The sequence below is a fragment of the Paramormyrops kingsleyae genome, chromosome 4 (assembly GCF_048594095.1).
Source record: "Paramormyrops kingsleyae isolate MSU_618 chromosome 4, PKINGS_0.4, whole genome shotgun sequence".
Lineage (NCBI taxonomy): Eukaryota > Metazoa > Chordata > Actinopteri > Osteoglossiformes > Mormyridae > Paramormyrops > Paramormyrops kingsleyae.
In genome coordinates this window covers 38717386-38736002 of record NC_132800.1, presented here as the reverse complement: position 1 = coordinate 38736002, position 18617 = coordinate 38717386, and the positions used below count along the sequence as shown (strand labels likewise).

Below are 18617 nucleotides of genomic sequence, written 5' to 3'. Positions count from 1 at the left end.
TCCCTTATTAAAGTACCCCTGTTCTCACACACGCACTGCTTTCACAGCCAGTGTACTACAACTTTTGACTCAATACAGTAACGTAATTCTTTTTTCTGCTTTAGAACTAAACTCCTGTTCAGTTTAAGCCAAGACATTTCAACCAGCCCTACCAGTACCCAGTTTTGTAGTTTCCCACCAGTACTTTCCTACCAGCACCCTGAGCCAATTCTACCAGCAGAAAACATGATTAGGGGCTTAATGGATTAGTCTAATTAGATTGTTTCGGTCAAAAAACAAACATGCAGAAATAACATAGCTATTGGTCAACTAGTTTTAACAAGTAAACACACTCATAAAATAGTAAGAATGTTGTTCTATTCATTTAGGTGGGTGGGGAGGGGTTCTTTATTTAATAGATGCAAATGATAAATTATGCCAAATGCATCCTGGAGCAGAATCCATCCTGCTTTGACCAGAACCACTCCTCAAAACGGTGCACACCATGGTACCCAGTCAGTGGGTCAGGTGCCTGTTTTTAATGTTGTTCTGATTCCGATACTAGTATTGGAAATGCTGCCGATACCACCAAAAAATCTGGCATCTGTATCGGCGAGTATTTGAGTCCACGTACCGATCCGATACCATTTTCCTAAACATAACCTAGTTATGCCCGCTAGCTTTGCTTAACGCTGCAAATCGGAAATCAATTCTTCTTCGCTGCTCAGAATGCAAACACAGGAAGTTGTGTCGTGTTGCCACAAGCAACCACTGTTTACGGCAGCGAAGAAGTACAAATGTGCAAGAAGTATGTCCGCTGTTTGGCAGTATTTCAGGCTTGATCAACCAGCCAGTAAAACAGCGACATGTATTATATGTCAAGCTGCATATACAGATACACACCCAGGTATCGGATCAGTACTCGGTATCGGCCGATACCCTGAGCCCAAGTATCGGAATCGGTATCGGGAGGGGAAAAATGGTATCGGAACACCTCTACCTGTTTTCTGGTGACGTTTTGGGTAGGAACCACACAAGCCATTGCAACCTCCACCCAAATTCCTTAATAGCACAAAGCAAGACTGACAGGTCCTGATCCAATGAGACTAACCATGTCCCTGTTCTGTCACTTGGAGCATCCAAACCCCAATGCGTGACTGATCCTGTGTGAAAGGCTGTACCTGCACTGCCTGCGAGTGACTGTCTGGCTCTGCATCAGGGGTCACGTCAGGCTGGCTGCAGGACTCCTCCTCCGCCTCTTCTTCTTCTTCGTCTTCCTCAATGGTGGGGGCCCCGCTGCTCCCAGAGCCCCTCCTCCGGCCAGAGCCGACCCCTTTCCTCTTCTTGCTGCTCTTCTTCTTCCTGCCCCCTGCAGGGAGGTGCTTGGATAGCGGCTGGTGGATGTGGTGAGAGGAGTGTCGGTGGTCTAGGAGGAAGAGGAGTTGTTCAGACGTTAAAGGAAGATGAGTGACTGGCCCTTGGCAGCACTTCTGAGTATTTAAAAATGTTTGCGCCACTTTAATGAAGCCAATTCAAAAGCCATCTGACAGACTATAAAGACTCATTGCAAAATTTCAATTTTACTTGGAAACTTTGCTCTAAAGCAGCGTCATCTGATACAGAAGCAGAGATCTAATCTAGCCCCATCTCACTGTTCGACATCGACATGGATGGTTTAACCCAAAGCTCATATTTGCATCTCCAGTTACAGTTCAATAGATGTTCCTCAGATCACAAAAGATTATTTTTTCCCCTTGCAATGCTGATGCCCTTATTCAGGAGAGATTAGTAACTAACTATACTAATTCAGGTTAAATACCATGTTTTAAAGTACAACAGGTTATGGCTTCTATGACACTTCAAAAGGTTGCCTCTAAGGTCTAAGGTTACTAGAACACCATGCTTCCCGCTTCCCTAAAAAAAACAGCAGAGATGTAGATATATAGCTGGTCGTCTGGACCATGACGGTCATGCTCCCACACCCCAGAGCAACCAGGCATGACCCAGCCCATGGAGGGCGCTCACATTCAAAATCCGCCTCGTTGTAGGTGCGGTGCTCGTCCCGGACGCGTGGTGTGGGGTGGATAATCTGTTGGAATCTCTCTACCCCCAGGGCCTTGTTGAGGTCTCCCTCGTCATCCTCCTCACGCCGCACACCGCGGGGGAGTGGGGCCGACGGCTCGAGCTGCGAGAGTGAAAAGAGGCGGGGTTATGATGCATGATGCGCTTCTAGTGCGTGGATGAGTGGGGAAGGCCGTGAAAGGACAAGGAAGGCCACTTTGGACAACGTTTCAGAGCCCATTAGCAGGCGAGATTATGCAGTTACACACCTGAAATACTGTAATCATCGTCCCTGCACCTCTATCGCAGAGGACAGAAATACCTTCTAAATTAAATGCTAGGTACAGAGGGCTACCCGACCGCTGCCATGGAAACAGCACCTGCTGCTCAGATGAAAAGGTTGGAAATCTTACTGCAGTACAATGAACTTTGGCATTGAGAGGACTGGCACTTGTGTGAATAAGACTAGCATGTGCACACATGAGTGTCACTTAAAATGAAAAGTTCTTGTCCCACATACATACAAAAATGAGACTTACAGTTCCGGCTTTATTCTATCAATTCCTGTTAAATGCTCTTCATATTCAGTTAGTAAAAGTCCATTTGTCCTTATTCCTTATTCTTAAGTCCTTATTCTTTGACTAAAGTCAGCTGATAAGTCCCTTTTATTTGTTTATTATTACCTTGTTCGTCGGGGTTTTGAATCAGAAACCTTCCAACCACAAGTGCACTTCCCTAACCATTCCCTACCACTGGCCTAACAGTTAAATCCAAGCTTAGACTGCATCTTTATGCATTAGCATACCCTGGGTCATAGTACATCTACTGTTTCCCCCCCTTTTTAATTTTAATTCATATACTGTTAATATTTATGTATTTACTTTTTACATTTTTTGTTTCTATTTGAATCCACTTCTGTATCAGTTTTATTTTGGGGGCCATGTTATGTCATTTTTTCTACTTAATATGATTTTGATTTTGTCAAACCGTACAGCACTTTGGTGAGCTGTGGCTGTTTCTGAACGGACCGTATAAATAGACAAACACAGACTTTGAAGAAAAACATCTACCTGAAATTAAGGGAAATGTTGTAATTACACCTTACCTACACTAGAGGGAAACAGAGTCATTGGTAAAGTCAGTTGTCGTTCAGGGTCCATACCAAGTGTAACAACTGACAAGTAAATCATCAGGCTGATAAGTGATAAATACTGATGGGAAGTGCATTTTAAATTACACATCACCAAATCTAGAAATGTGGACTGCATTCATGGTGCCATGTCTTCAGACACTGTTCACCATGAAAGTCTGCTGCTTCAATCAGCTTAGCTGACAGCTTCGCCATACTGAAGCCTCACTTTGCTGTGGCACCTTGCTAATCTCAGCATAAGCAGGCAGCCTGAGAAGGTAAACCACGTGTGTTGGGTGTGAGATTCATCAACTGGGAATCACAGTGGTTTTGATAAACAGATTTAGTCTTGAGAATTTAGAAGACTAGGTACAGCTCCCACAAGGTCCAGAATCATAACCAGGACAAAACATGAAATAATGGAGAAGGAAATTTACCCTCCTGGGCAAAAAAAAGGAAATGGACCTTAGCTTAATGTTGTGCAATCGTGGTCTTGGTCATGGTCATGGTCTTGGCCGCATACCAAGAATGAAATGGGAGCAAACAATCAGTTAGAATAGGGTTAAACTATCTGCACAACAAAGCATGGAAGCAGTGAGCTGCAGGAGATTTTCAGAGAAGGAACCACCCACTGTGACCAAAACTGACCTAGGGACTAATTTCTAAGAGAAGCTGCTGCCTTACTTGGAAATGGCTCGAATCTATTCCTTGAAAATGGACAGACCATTCTGGACATTCAAGGGGACCATGAACACTGAGCAGGTGCAGACAGCAAAGTCCTCGCGCATAGTCAAAGGAGCAAGGAATGCAGAAAACATTCCCCAAAGGAATTCATGGAAATGTGGCATGGGGAGGGGGGTCACGGAGTGAGGAGGGCCGTTAAGACCAGTCCATGTTGGAAAAGTTAATGTTAAAGCTCTGGTCCCGCAGCAGCACAGACTGAGCAGCCTTTGTACTGGGGACAGAAGTGGACCTCCCTGGAAAAGAAAAGAAAAAAAAATCCTGCACTGAAGTTTGGACTGACCACACAGAGGCTTTGACCCAGAAAAGCCAGCCTCTTCACTCACACGTAACCCTGCTACACCTGCACCATGCTGGCCATGGTGGCTGGGGAGAATGGTACAAGCCCAGCATCATCTCCCATCTTACGTCCTTTGCTGCCCTTATTCATTTTGGCATGAAGGTCTTCAACCTGACCCCTAGGTGGTGTCTCATTAAGCCTGCAGCCTTCAGAGCTTCATCTATCCCCTGTCGCTAAGTGTGGCTGGGTCCTGGCACATTATTTAAACAGTTATTTACTCGACCAGGATACTGAAACATCCATCAAGCATGAAAACTTCCAAACAAAGTGCAAAACCAAAAAGCTGACTTGTCATTTTGACACCGGCTTGCTCAAGGTGCCCTTTGACTGCTGGGCTTTGCAAGGCTCACTGCTGCTCAGTATTTTCACGCAGTGGGAACAAAGCGACTGTACAGAAAGCAGGTGGCCTCAAGCCCCGGAGCCTTGCAAGACTTTCAAGAGGCCGCTCGCCTCGGGGGCTCGTGAAGTTCGACTCCATAGTAAACAGCCAGGCAGGTTTCACCTGGACCCTGGCTATTTGCAGGGTTTCACCTGGACCCGGAATACTTCCCCAACGATTCGCCCTTCCGCATCCATCTCCAAAGCACAGACAGATCAGGTTTCTCTGCACACGGACCTTTCCTTCCTCTCAGTAACTCTGCTGGGACGCAGCTGAACAGACACACGCGAGACCCATTTAGAAAGTATCCCTCCCATCCCCCAGCCTAGGCCACTCCTGAGGAACTTGCCAGAAACGCCCCCCCCCCCCCTGTCGCTCTTTTAAACTCCCAGAAACACCCCTCCCATCTTCCACATCAGCAGCATGATTGGCTCTCTGCCTGGTCTGAGAGCAGCTGTCGTATGGGCCAAGGAGAGACACAAGCACCAAGGTCAGTGAGAAAAGGAGCCATTGCTCAGGACATTAGCGTAAACCAGATAGAGCGGCTCCAAGGACGTTAGCAGGGAGGCAATCTATGTAAAATAAAAAACAAACACAATGTTTTTCAGCAATGAACTTCATTACCTACGGGTTTCCATTCAGAAGAGAGGTCAAGTTATGACACATTGGGATTAAGGATAAACCAGTCAAGGATCGAGGTGCTGACCTTTTCCTGAACAGTTCTCACTTTCTGGGGTCAGAAGTCAAACTGATTAATGGTTAAACTGCATTATCAGTGTGTCAGCATGGGGTACAGAAGTCCCCAAAAATCCTAGCATCTGCAAAAGTCACACAAAACAAGCTCAGGAAAGGTTTGGCCAATAAAGTACCGTCTCCACCAGAGCTGCAGGTGGTTTCTACCTAGAGATTAAAGCTTTATTCAAAGCTCATTGGACGAGCTCACAGAGGCATATATTCTGAATGAATCACTGTCCTCTCACAGCCAGCGGTCATCAGATCAATGGATGGATCATTTGCTGCTCTGCAAACCAGTGACAGAGAAGGTGTCGCATTCCTGAAGAATCCAACAGGAAACACTAACTGCAGGATTATCAGAGCGACCCTCTCTCTCTCCATCTCTTATCCGCCTTCAGTAATCCTGCTGGACTTTGATTACCATCGACACCGACAGATGGTGCATCCACGAGCAGCGAATTTGCCATATCACGATGCATCATCTCTTTCCACCACCTTCATCACCTAACGATTGGCTGACACTGGACACATCGTACTTCTGGCAATATCACTCCAGGTCAATTCCAACTCCATTATGACATATTAGCTCCACTTGAACCTTTTAAGGCTCAGGCTGTGTTGTTTGCGCTTCTGTAAGCAAGGAGCGAACTGTGCTTGTACCTGATTGGCTAAGAACGGACATAGACATTCAGTGTTTAGGGGAAGTGAATCCAGAACTTTTTTCCTTCCTACCACTTTGCGCACTGGCAGTGGGCACGTGGCAATGAGTAACGTGGGGACACATTGTAAGAAACATAACTGGCTAAAAGAGAGGCAGGATGGAAGGGTAGCTCCCCCTGCTGGCTGCCTGGCTACAGAAAGGTCTTGCAGGCCTGCAGATGAGAACACTACACGTGCTATAAAACATTTGTACTTGGTCCCGTATAAAAATGATATAGCAGAAGAGTGCAGAGTCTGTCTGGAAAGCCACTGATCCTTCTGATTCAGATTTTCCGTACTGAACAATATGAAAGTTATGCAATATGGTGATACATCCAATATCTGTTGAAATGTAAAAGTACATATGCAAGGTTAACAGTGTAAAAATTCAGTCTGGCACACACTTCCCGCTGAGCTCGGAGTAACGTTAAATACAAACACACACAAATCGGCAAGTGCTACCATTTCACTTTAATCCACTTCAGTCTTTAACGGGTACTAAATCTACAATGTAAGGCAGTAATTCGGCTGAACTGATTTTTTTTACAATGGGGTGTGGGTATCTTGTTACAGGACACAAAGCCTTTCACTGTTTACCTCACAGAGGGGCTCTATGCCACAAAAAGACTCACCTTCATTTTAAATAGGAAGTCCATTATATCGCTGTCCTATAACACTCAGGAAGCAGACCACTTCTGACCTTTGCCTAAAGACTCCTTCTCAATATTCATCTCAACAAATCTCACTACACTGTCCCTGGAAATACACTCGCGCCTCTTGTGAAAGCTGTCTGGGCGCGTGGTCTTTACAAATGGCTTGATCGCTGCAAAGGCACGCCACGTTCCTCCCCCTCCCCTCCACACACGACACACTCTCCAGAGAAGGCTAATCATTAACCGCTCTCTGCCGCACATCCTGAGAAGCGCTAACAGCAGCGCGAGCTTTCCTGTCCCAGCAGGATTCAGAGCCCCGGAGAGCAGGCAGGACCTGTGCCTCCGTCAGCTCAAACAGAGCAAGGGCGTTCTCAGTGTCCCTGTTCACCATAACTATTTTACGCTCATCAGTCAGCACTCATGGCCTGTCTGTTATCACTGATGGCTACGCTCTGGAAACGCTCCTCACTGCCTGACAGCGAACACAAGGCGATGTCATTCCAAACACATGCATACGCACAAAGTCTCAGGGACCTGACTGATGTGGACCGAGGAGCTGGAAGGTGTCCGTCAGGAAGAATGCCCTTACTGGTGTGGCTCCATTTCACTGGGCCAGCTGGCTATTTGCACTGTACAGTGGGTATGAGTGTGTGTGACCTAGTGGGTTAAACCTCTGTGCCTGTGACTGGAAGGTCACCAGTTAAAGCCAAGCTTCGACAGAATAGTCACCTCTATAGGGCCCTTGAGCAAGGCTCTTAACTCCAGGGGTGCTGAATAAATAGCCTGATCCTGCACTCTGTGTGGGTGCTTCAAATAAAGTATGATGGCATACGTGAAGAGAAGCATTTCAATGTACTTGTACTTGTGCAAATGTCCAATAAAAGATCTTTTAATTTAAGTGGGGAGGGTTTGGGAGAGCAGTCCTGCAGGGGGCGCTGTAACCCCTACAGATCACATCAGCATCAACACCATCTAACCTATACTCATCTGATTCTACAGATGACCAATGGATAAAATGCAACTTAACCTAAAATATCCGAGCCGGTATACATAAAACTTCCTAAGAATGGTCTTAAGAATGGTCGTACACTTGGACTTAAGAGTAAAAAAAAAAACTTAACAAAAAGTAGGACCTAAGAGCATTGTATAAAGCTGCTAAAAGTAACTTTCAGCAAAGTCTAAGCCCAATTCCTAAGTGCTGACGGAGCCAGCATTTAAGTGTAGTGAAATGAGGACTATAAATAAAATCCCGCCCCAAATACTGAGTTCAACCAATAGAGAAGCTGCACGGTGAATATATTAGTGATGTTAAACCGTTAATGTACAGCTTTATACAACATACCTTTCTGTGATCATATCTTTAATTGGTTGTACGAAAATCTATCTAGCACACCACCAATCAATTTCCACTAATAGATGCGCATGTTGTATAAATTATGGGTCAAACGCAAAACTCATAGCAAGACATTGAATTCTAAAAGAAAACCAAACTGGACGACAAACAAAACGGTTCTTTTGGCACAGTTGGTGCTTAAATGGAAGGAGGTAGTGCGAGGAAAGTTTGGCCCAGCTGTTACAAGCACGGACAAAAAAAGCTTAGGGGGCTATTGCAAGCTCCGTAAATGCTGCATCACCTCGGACAAGGCGTTCAGCAGAGTAATGTGGAAAAAAGGTGGTATAATGTTTTATCAACCTCGCGAAAGGAAATCACAGTTTATAAAGCAAGCATGCAAGCTACAGGTTTGTGTCATTACTTATATTGCTCTTATGACCTTCGCTATAATAGATGATGATGATAATAATAATAATTATTATTATATTTTTCCAGTTGCCAAAAACGTAGCATCATTATCACCTTCAGTTCAACTGTAAGTGCATTTTTAGGTGACGTAGGAGATTGTATCTGGTTCCTAATTAGGTTGGTAACAAAAAGAACGCCCTCATGATCGAGCCTGTACCTTTTTATCAATTCATTATTGTCGTACGTCTGCAGTACGCCCTTTCTTTCACGGAAAGTGCGTGGTCTCCGTCTTCGTGTGCTGCTGCCATCGTGCAACTCCTAACTGGTTTAGGAGTCCTCTCCAGCTCTCTTAAATAATTTAGGAGCTGAGACCTACTCTTAACACTTAAGAATGTTCATGCATGCCACTTATTCTTAAGTCTAGGAGTAGGAGCAAAATCACGTCACTCTTAGAATTGTGACGCATTTAAGAGTGAAATTTTACTCTGAGAAGTTTTATGCATACTGGCCCAGGTGTTTAATTCGTCGTTTGACACCCTCTAGTGCTCCTTATCCCAGATAAAGAGCAGTGTTATTTTCATGAAGACCAAATACAGATGCTGTTCTTCTTCTTGAGCGTCAGCTTGGACCGTATCGCTTTTCCTGCCTGCTTCCACTGCAGTCCCACAGAACGGTCCCAAAAAAGGACCCGATGGCCCATATCAGTTTCTGTATTCCTCTCACGACTCTGTGTTCCTGCAGAGAAACATCAATGCGGCTCGATCGGAACCGGTGCTTCGGAGAATGCGCAGACTGTTCAGGGAGATGCAGAGGATTCCCAATGGGTTCCTGGCTGCCGTGACCCAAAGCAAGGCCGGCAAGTTCAGACAGACCCGCTAGGTCCATCTTAGTGGACGACCTCTGACACACACATCACGTCTGGTGTCTTGCGTTAGCACCCAGAACACAGACCTCCAGAGAACAAAAACAACAAAATCTTCAAAGCCCACTAGTAACCTTATTACACTGAACACAGACCTCACATAACAGGTAGAGGCTCCACCATGGGGTAGGCTAACCTGGGCTCCCTTAAAAGCATCTGTCCTTTACAGCATATCAGATCAGTCAAAATCCTCACGGACGCCCCCCTGCACCAGTGACAGCAAATAAACAGTTTCTGTCCAAAGCCAACAACTACGATTCGTGCAAGAAACCAAGTTTCTGACATAGAAAATACAGAAATATAGTCTTATATTAAGTTATGCCTGATCAAATCTCATCCGAACGCCCGTACGTCCAAGGCCCATAGTGAACAATATACACTGATCAAGAGACACCTGAAAACAGACGCAAGCGGGTGCAGGAGAATGGGCAGCGCTACCGGCCGTATAATGAGCCATTGTCCATATATAATTTGTAATACAGTATGCATACAGTAATGCATATGTGACGGAAAGCTACAATATCGTGACACATACAAAATGGCTTGCGTCCGGTGGTCCCGGTCCCAAATGCGAATGCAAGTTGACAAAGAGCCTTATAGAAAATAGGCATTAAAATGAATTACGGCAACAAAAAAAAAAATAGTGGGTGTTTACAGAATTATGGTACAGTTTCAACACTTAAGAAATCTAGGTGGACAGGAAAATTTGAACCAAATACATTTTTATTAATGAGCTTGTGGTCTTGGGGGCCAAGGTTAGTGGATGGCACTGACCTCGCGGGCATGTGGGGGGGCGCTCATGGCTCTTCGGTGATGTGGGCGGTGAGGGCGCGGGACGTGGCAGCTGGGGTCCTTAACCCTTCTCTTTCTCACTCAGACGCAGCGGGCAGCTTTTGGGCAGCATAACCTGGGAGCAGAACCGGCCAAAAAAAGGTTAATTCAGGATAAAACGGACAGGCCGATCAGTCATGCGGACCACCTCCATGTCCAGGAGACAGGAAGGTAGCGCATGGCTTCATGGGAGGAGGAGAGTAAATGCTGGAAGCAGAGCAGATGAAATTTTCCTGCCAGTCCAAGCTACCCAACCGTGCAAAGGGGCCTTTCATTGCCAGCAGACCACCCTCAACAGGTACCAGGGCAGTCAGGAGATCAGCCAGAGGGCTCTGTCATGTCAAACAGCAGGCATACCCATGTTCTTCTCACATGTAATGAAAGTCTGCATCATTGAAACATGGAGCAGCAGCTGACGGGGGGGGGGGGGGGGGGGCCTTAGAGTCCCTTTTAAAGCACAAATGTGCCCCAACATAGGCTACGCCCCCAGGACGTGATCTGCAACCAGATGGGTGCAACAGACCTTCAACATCTAATTAGAGTCCGTTACATCAGGCACGTCTATAGATAAATTTATTATGTCACGGCAGAGAAGTTCCGTAATAGATGTTTCTCCCGCACACAAGCACAGCATATGAAGTAAGGCAGGGTTACAAAGAAGATAAGTGATAATGTGATTAGTGAAAGCTCTGGAGCAAACAGGAAAAAAAGCCCTGATTTAGACAAATCCAGGTGAGTCTGTGCAAACAACATAGTAGTGGATGTTTCTTAGGGCCTTAGGGTTTGTTTCTCACTAGGTGTTACTCTGAGAACCAGGCCAGCCCATGGAACCCTGCTTTCATTTCCCTCTCAAAGGGGCACATTCCTCCATTACTGCCAAGCCTTAATCATATCAAAGGCTGGACTGATATTAAAAACCGGGTTCACAGCATTTCTGCAGAACGGTGCTCGCAGGAGATTACGCGTCGCCTTTCTGTTGTTTTTAGAAGCTGTGTAAAGTTCAGATCAATCCCAAAACAGTCCAGACAGTCGACTGCTGGTTTGTTTGCGTAAGGCAACGAGCAAAGTGGCCAGGGTTATGCAAACGCTAATGTTAGCTGGACTCAACCACTGGCAAGTGCATAAACAGAAAGGAACACACAGGCTAAAGGCGGTTTTTCAGGGAGGCCAAAACATTGATTTTCTCCAATGTTAACATTTTGGAAGAAAACCATGCTCTTCCTCAGCCCACCCTGTAATGCCATGTCCTACCAAAAAGACAATGGGGACAACCGGCAAACAAGGGTGAGAGGCATGGGAAGGGTCACCATCAGCACGACCTCTGCTCTGTCTCCATCTGCAGCAACCAAGCAATTACAGCTACAGGTTTCAATCTGCACAGCAGTTCCTACTAAACCTGGAGATTCAAATCCTGATGAGCCATGGAGTGACTCAATGACAACAATGTGGGATGAATCAGTAACCAAAGCCAAGTGCAAAACAGAGGAAAGCGAGGGTAAATCAATTGAATTCAATTGCTTTCTCTTTCCTCATAGAAGTGAAACGTGGATCATTGTGACAGCACCTTAAGTGACCAGCAACAGCAATCTTGACATAAGATCAAGGTGAAGGCTGGCAGGTCATTGAGGACCCCATCCATGGGTTTGAAGAATACCTTGCACACAGAAGAAGACTATAGTACAAAGATGTTTGCCAGAGACAGAAGACAAGTTGGACGGAAAAGCCTTGAACGGAGCAGCAGAGGTGGCTGTTCGGAAGCCTAGTTCTCTTTAGCGACTTTAACCCACTTTATATAATCAGCGAACATCTACGAGTAGAAAGAGGGATGCATGTTCCAGATGTCACAGCAGATGCTTCAACAGAGACAAGTGGCAAAGTAGGATTCACAGGGATTTCACCAGCAACGGAATAGTGAGAAACATTTGAGCTGGGCCATATTCTGAGAAGCTCCTCCAAGCATATACAGTGCCAGTCAAACGTTTGGACACACCTACCCATAGAAGGGTTTGTTTGTAATGCTCTACATTTTAGAATAACTATAAAGACATCAAAACTATAAAATATATGGATTATGCACGGACTAAAAATTAATTTGTTGGAGGGGGGCAGCTCTGTGGGTTGGGACTCAGATAAACAATCTCACATGGGGACCCATACAACTTTTTTTTCTATGTGGACTTATCCATTGATTCGTTCATTATTTTCCACTAATTGAACTAGATGCTACAGCCAACGTTGCTGTATGGTATGAATGGTGGTGTTAATCTAGGGCTGAGTGCAATGAGAAGCTGTTTTAAGCAGGTTTGGTGATTTGCAGGGAGGAAACCCTCTCACGGGTAGTAATGAGTCACTACCATTCCTAGCCAAAACTTAAAGCAAAGTGACTTGGCCAAACTGTCAGGTATTGATAAGCTACGCATCGATCTGAATTCCAAAATATACTGTGACCTACTGTAAATACAAGAAAAAAAAGTTCTCCCTGACCACAGGACAGAAACCAAGAATATCTTGAAGTGACACCCTGGACGAGATGGAGGAGAGTTTCAGCCCGTCAGCTAAACAGGGGGCGGAAGGACAGAGGGGCCAAAGGGCAGATCTCCAAACAAAGGAAGGAAGAGAGCTTTAGCGGGATGAAGGGAGACGACACAGTGCGCTGAGGAAGCTGAAGCTTTAGAGGGATGCAGGGAGACGACACGGTGCGCTGAGGAAGCTGAAGCTTTAGCGGGATGCAGGGAGACCGACATGGTGCGCTGAAGAAGCTGAAGCTTTAGCGGGATGCAGGGAGACCGACACGGTGCGCTGAGGAAGCTGAAGCTTTAGCAGGATACAGGGAGACCAACACAGTCCAGCCATCACACAGGCCAAGGTTCCACCAGATATCTGAAGGTGACACAGAGACACGGAGTGACTCAGCAGAGATCCTTCAGAACTGGACAAACAAATCGCCGGCTGCTGGGTCGCTCTTGGCACATTCACAGAGAACCAGAACCCTAATCAGTCTCTCCCCTAAGCGCCTAATATCAGACATTTACCTCTGCGGAGGCTAAATGAGGACATGCGTCCACACTGCCCTCCATCAGTGACCCACCACCAGCAGCTGTACCAGGTAACCGTTGTCATTTTGAAAGCTGAATCATTTAATACACAACTGTGTCTGAAGAAAAAATGAAGGTCGGTACCTCTCCTAGAAAGAGGAGACAGCAGCCCTTGTAAAACCTATGCTGGAGAGCAGAACCCTCAGTTAGAAAAGGGTCACATTAGGATCAGGGTCTTACCAGCGCAATAACATCAATTAGCACGTCAGCACTGTCCACCTCAGTGCATCACCATAGCCCCAATAACCAAGAGAAACCGGGTCAAAATGAATCACCATGCCAACCTGGTTCATGGCCTGAATGGCTTCCCATGCTGCGGTACGCAAAAAAAACATCAACAATACACACTTACGCATTCAAGGTGAAAATGAGACTACAGAATACAGATTATAAGCTCTAATTAAATATACTGCTACAGCAGAACTTAAACCAACCTCAGATTAACCCTAGGATCCAACCAGCATCGTGTCACTTCATTCCCCAGTGATCTGTTGCCGCAAGTGGTCGCCATGGCTGCACAGGACCAGAGGGGCAGTTCACCGGCTCCGATGTGAACACCTCACATCCTCTCAATCCTACAGCAGATGTTCTCCCAGACCAAGGCATCACTGAGCAACATACACGAAACATAACAGTTGTGCTGCATGATTGACACAGTGATGAGCTTCCAAGCCTCCCAACAAGAACAAGAATCTCAGTCCAGGACCTTCATACAAGTACATTCACCTTCGCTCAGAATACTAATAGGGATAACAGTTTGACCAAAATAACAGAAGAAAATTACCTTTACTGTTAATGAGAGGGGGCACTGACTTTAGAAGAAACAGCTGAAAGATGGTTAAAGAAGTCAATTTTCTGCCCTCAGCCATTTTTTTTTTTTAGATCAACCTTCTCATACTGCAGAAAACTCCATCCTTTTCTACAGACTCCAGGCACAACATCGACTTTTTTTTCCAGCAAAAGTTTCCCCAAATACTATCAGTATTCAGACAGCGAGCAAAAACGAGGAGGTGAGGCTGAGATCCCCACCCATCAAGGTCCTTCCTCTCCAAAAAGAAGAGTTTCATTTGTCATAAATCAGATTCCAGCGTGTGCTCAGTAAATAAAGGCTTCAGGTTTCAGTGTCTTGGTAGAGAGCTTGAGATGAAGCCAGCTTGTAAGGAGGAATTTTTTTTCCTGGTTACAGGAAATATGAAAGAACTGGTTTATTTCAGGTGACTCAAAGCCCAATCTGCCCCAAAGCAGAATGCAGGGTAAAGGCACTGAGCCACTCAGCCAGGCAAGTAGACAGAGCCAAACAGAGGAACCCGAAGGAGAATGAGATCTCTGTGACAGAGAAACTGTCAGGGGAAACAGGGTACCAGAGTCACTGCTGACGGCGGACAGAGAGATACGAGCACTTACCTCTGTGGGCTTACTGTAGAAGGGTTACAGCAGACATCGCAGAGCAAAGCTGAACGCCACTGTGAGGAGAGAGGGATGAGGGGCAGAGAGAGAGAGATGGAGGGAGAGTGAGAGAGAGAGAGAGAGAGAGACACAATCTGTTAGGTGAGACGTTTCCCGATTGGCTTAGCAGAACACAGGACCTCCGTCACATGCTCCAAGCCTTCAGGTACAGACTGGATACTCAGGGCTTCCGGCCTGGGATTATGTGTTCGAAACACAGGCTCCTGGACAGCATGTGACTAGAGCGATGACTCAACAGTAAGGCACAGGATTGGGGACCTCAGGCACGCACACGCACGCACACACACACGCGCACGCGCGCGCACACACACACACACACACACACACACACACACACACACACACACACACACACACACACACACACACACACACACACACACACACACACACACAAGTGGATCTGAATATCGAATGACATAAATGATAAATGTGTGCAGGTGTGCAGGTTTCCCAGAGAAACAGTGAGCAAAGACCTAAGATTAACTACCACATGCCTGGTACATACACACAGTGCGTTCCTCATTAGCTAAACACGTACACACACAATCAGGATTACTGATACAGACACAGGACAGCCTATGACTGCCACTAAGCCTTGTCGTGCTGTAATGCCCCATATCTCAGCCCCCATACCCCCCCCCAGTAGCATCAGAGGGGGCCTTGACTGCGAACGTCAGTGGCAGAGCAGGGCGCCACTCTGCGTGGGCAGATAAGCGTCACCGCAGGCTGCGTGGCTGGGACATCCCCTCTGGTCGAGGTACAGGAGGGAGACTGAGGCTCCTTCTCAAGGCTGTCTGGACCCAACCGTCTACCACCTGCACCGGGAGCTGTGATGGGCGACATGGACTGGGCGGGGTGTGGGGTCTGCTCCGTACCAGAGCATGTGAGCGAGGAGTGGAGCGGTTGGAATTTAGTCAGAGCGCGTAGCGGTTTTTTAATTAAGGCTGGAGCGTACGCTCTGTCTCGCTCCAATTTCGCTCCGATACCGCTCACGCTACGATTCTGAGGCGTGCCCAAATCTACCCAGAATTCATCTGTACAATTATCAAGACTGTTACACAAATTGGCCGAGATGGAATTCGCAAAGTATATCACAAAGGAAAGTTATAGATCATACAAGTGTAATATTCTTATCAAACGTATAGATGACAATAATGTAGAGCAAGAACAACAATGTGGTCAAACTGTTTCAGTGAGTAAAGATTCACTTTGGAATCATTTTTTCTCAGAAACTTGAGAGTGTTTTACGCGAACAGAGCAAAACGTGAGCAAGTTTTATATGGTTGTAGTATATCAAGTCTATAAATTAAGTTAAAGTATAAAAACCTATATTGGTAATCAAATAAATTCGTTTTGTCATTCAAAGTAGGTGTAATAGGATTTTTTAAATGTCACGTAACGCTGTTAGTGAAATTTTATTTTATAGAAAGAGGCAGCAGCAGCATCAACAGAAAAAAATTTAAAACGAGGTGGGCGGAGTCAATAGCCTCGTGAGCGAGGAGCGGAAATTCTCACCGCTCCACTCCGCTCACATGCTCTGCTCCGCACACATGCCGCAAACCCCTGCACCCCATGGCCCCCCATCAACAGCAGGGTGTCACACACATCCCTCAAGTAGGTCAAGGCTTCCTCACCGAACCACAACCCCCGGCAGGTGGCTTGAGAAAAGGAAACTGGCAGCAAAGGATAGGTACTGGTGTCCACTGAATTCCCTCATGGGAATCACACTGGAATTGTGGAGGACAAACCATACTTCCCAGGACAAACACAGGCAAAATGGGTTCAGTCAAAGGAAATGACTGATGACCAGCTGGTCCAGCTGCCCCACCATGTGGTAGGTCTGATGTTTCTCCTGGGTACAATGATTTAATGCACAAGCCTAATGTTTGAAGCTAAAAGGTAGGCTTTGGTGCGCCTCAAGTTCACAGATTCTTCCATGTTCTCTCTGTAAATACTGTGCCATGGCTCCCAGGACAATGCAACTCAACGCTGGTACCTCAAGGCCACACACGTACGGCCATCTTCACACCGAATGATCGGCTTCTTCTCCTCCTCACTCAGATTCAAGGAAACTTCCTTTACCAAGAATACAATTGTTAACATAAGTTAACGTAAAGCAAGGGTCAGCCAAAATTAGAAGAATTTGGGAAATGCCTGACAACGCATGGTCCAGGACTTTGAAACGGACAGGGTTCAGTGGAACAGTGCTCTCATATTCTGATGACAAACCTGAGGGGATATATCACGTCTGAGTCAGCAGTACAGGCAGTTACCCTTTGAGGAGGAAGGTTAATCAACACTACAAGACACGAAACGAGAGAGCCTCTAATACACATAGGAATGAACAACAAGATGAAGGCGGAGTGGGCGTGGCTTCACGAAATGACGCAACAGCAGGGAGGACCGTGGGGACGTTTCAGTACAGGCAAGTCGGCTGACATTTTAAATACATGTCTGTGTACCTCTAAAAGTAACCAGGACCCTGCACACATTTAGGGAAGGTCCGCCAGCAACCAAACGTGGCCCTTTGCTGTGGTGAAGGAACTCATAGATTTAAAAACCCACAAAGTCCAAAGATAGGAAGCAGAAGGAAGCCTAGGAGAAATCCCGAAAACGCCCCACACGCAGCGCCGGAGAAACGCGCGCGTCTGCAGTTACAATAACCTCCACGCCTCGTGACCCTGACATCGGCATTCATCTGCAGCTCAGCAGTGCTGCTGCCTGCCGTTTTATTTTGGTCTTCAGCTCTTTTCATGTTTCCCTATGATTATAACCCTGCTTAGCCAAAGCTCAGGAAAAACACCGACCGGTTCCCCCCAGAGCTGTCGTCAACACGCATTCATCTCAGAGAGATGGCAGACCTTCCCGGCAAATAACACATGAAGATACATTTAAACTAGCCTTTTAATAGAAACTACAATTACAGCAACTGTGTACGGCAAGGGGGGGGGGCACGAGTTTGTGGATCCAGAAAGCTTGTGCAATGTGTCGAGCCGCTACCTTCACCCCCAAGATGTGAAAATGCACTGAACCGGATCCAAGACCCGATAATGAAGAAACCATGAAGTTATGCAGCAAGCATGCAGAAGGTCACGGGCCTCAGTCTCGACCCGATTACCACCATTACCGCTTGTTACTATCAAAAATGAGCCAGGTTAGTTCTGCGGCAACGATAATGGATTTGCAATGGAATCTAACTACAGTTTGAAAAGATCTGCAATGCTTTGCTTGAAACACCATCAGCTCTGTCGTATCCTAACCGTCGAATTATATCGCACAATGTTTTGCACCCTTCACCAAATGCATATTTTGGTAATGCAATTATTTCTGAATACCAAAAAAAAAATCACATCTTACATCTACATCAAACCAAAATCAAATCTAGTTGTCACATGTACAGTCATAAAGTGTATACAGTATGCAGTGAAATGCTGGTCTGTCTGGGACCAAGACTGTGACAACATATGAAGTATAAATAGTATAAAGGAAATAAAGAATGTTTTTTTTATATATATATATATATATATATATATATATATATATATATATATATATATATATATATATATATATATATATATATATATATATATATATATCACACACTCCTGCATTCCTCAGTCCACAAAACCGTGCGCGATTGCGAGCAGTTGAACCCTCACTGGAAAAAAAACTCCAGCTGCCAGAGACCAAGACAGCCTCAGTCTGGAGGGTGCAAACCGGAGCGCTGCAGGGTCTCTGTGCAGAGTCGTCGCCACACAACCACAGCAGAGAGCCATTCATACGGACAGGAGGCCGCACCGATGCCGAGGCCACTGAGGGGGAGCCGAGTACGCCACCCG

The 18617-nt window shown here is 46.0% G+C and overlaps 1 protein-coding gene across 4 annotated transcripts in view; it reads right to left on the bottom strand.

The window, feature by feature from the left end:
• Positions 1-18617, bottom strand: part of LOC111837195 (anion exchange protein 2) — a 42204-nt gene that overhangs the window by 14403 nt on the left and 9184 nt on the right. For all 4 annotated transcript variants that reach the window (XM_023799051.2, XM_072711306.1, XM_023799050.2 and 1 more), the window contains exons 2-5: positions 14710-14768; positions 10154-10286; positions 2005-2164; positions 1161-1405 (exon numbers count right to left, since the gene is read on the bottom strand). In XM_023799051.2, the coding sequence (XP_023654819.2) occupies positions 1161-1405; positions 2005-2164; positions 10154-10180 (432 nt within the window). In that variant the 5' untranslated portion in view covers positions 10181-10286; positions 14710-14768. The remainder of the gene's footprint in view (positions 1-1160; positions 1406-2004; positions 2165-10153; positions 10287-14709; positions 14769-18617) is intronic.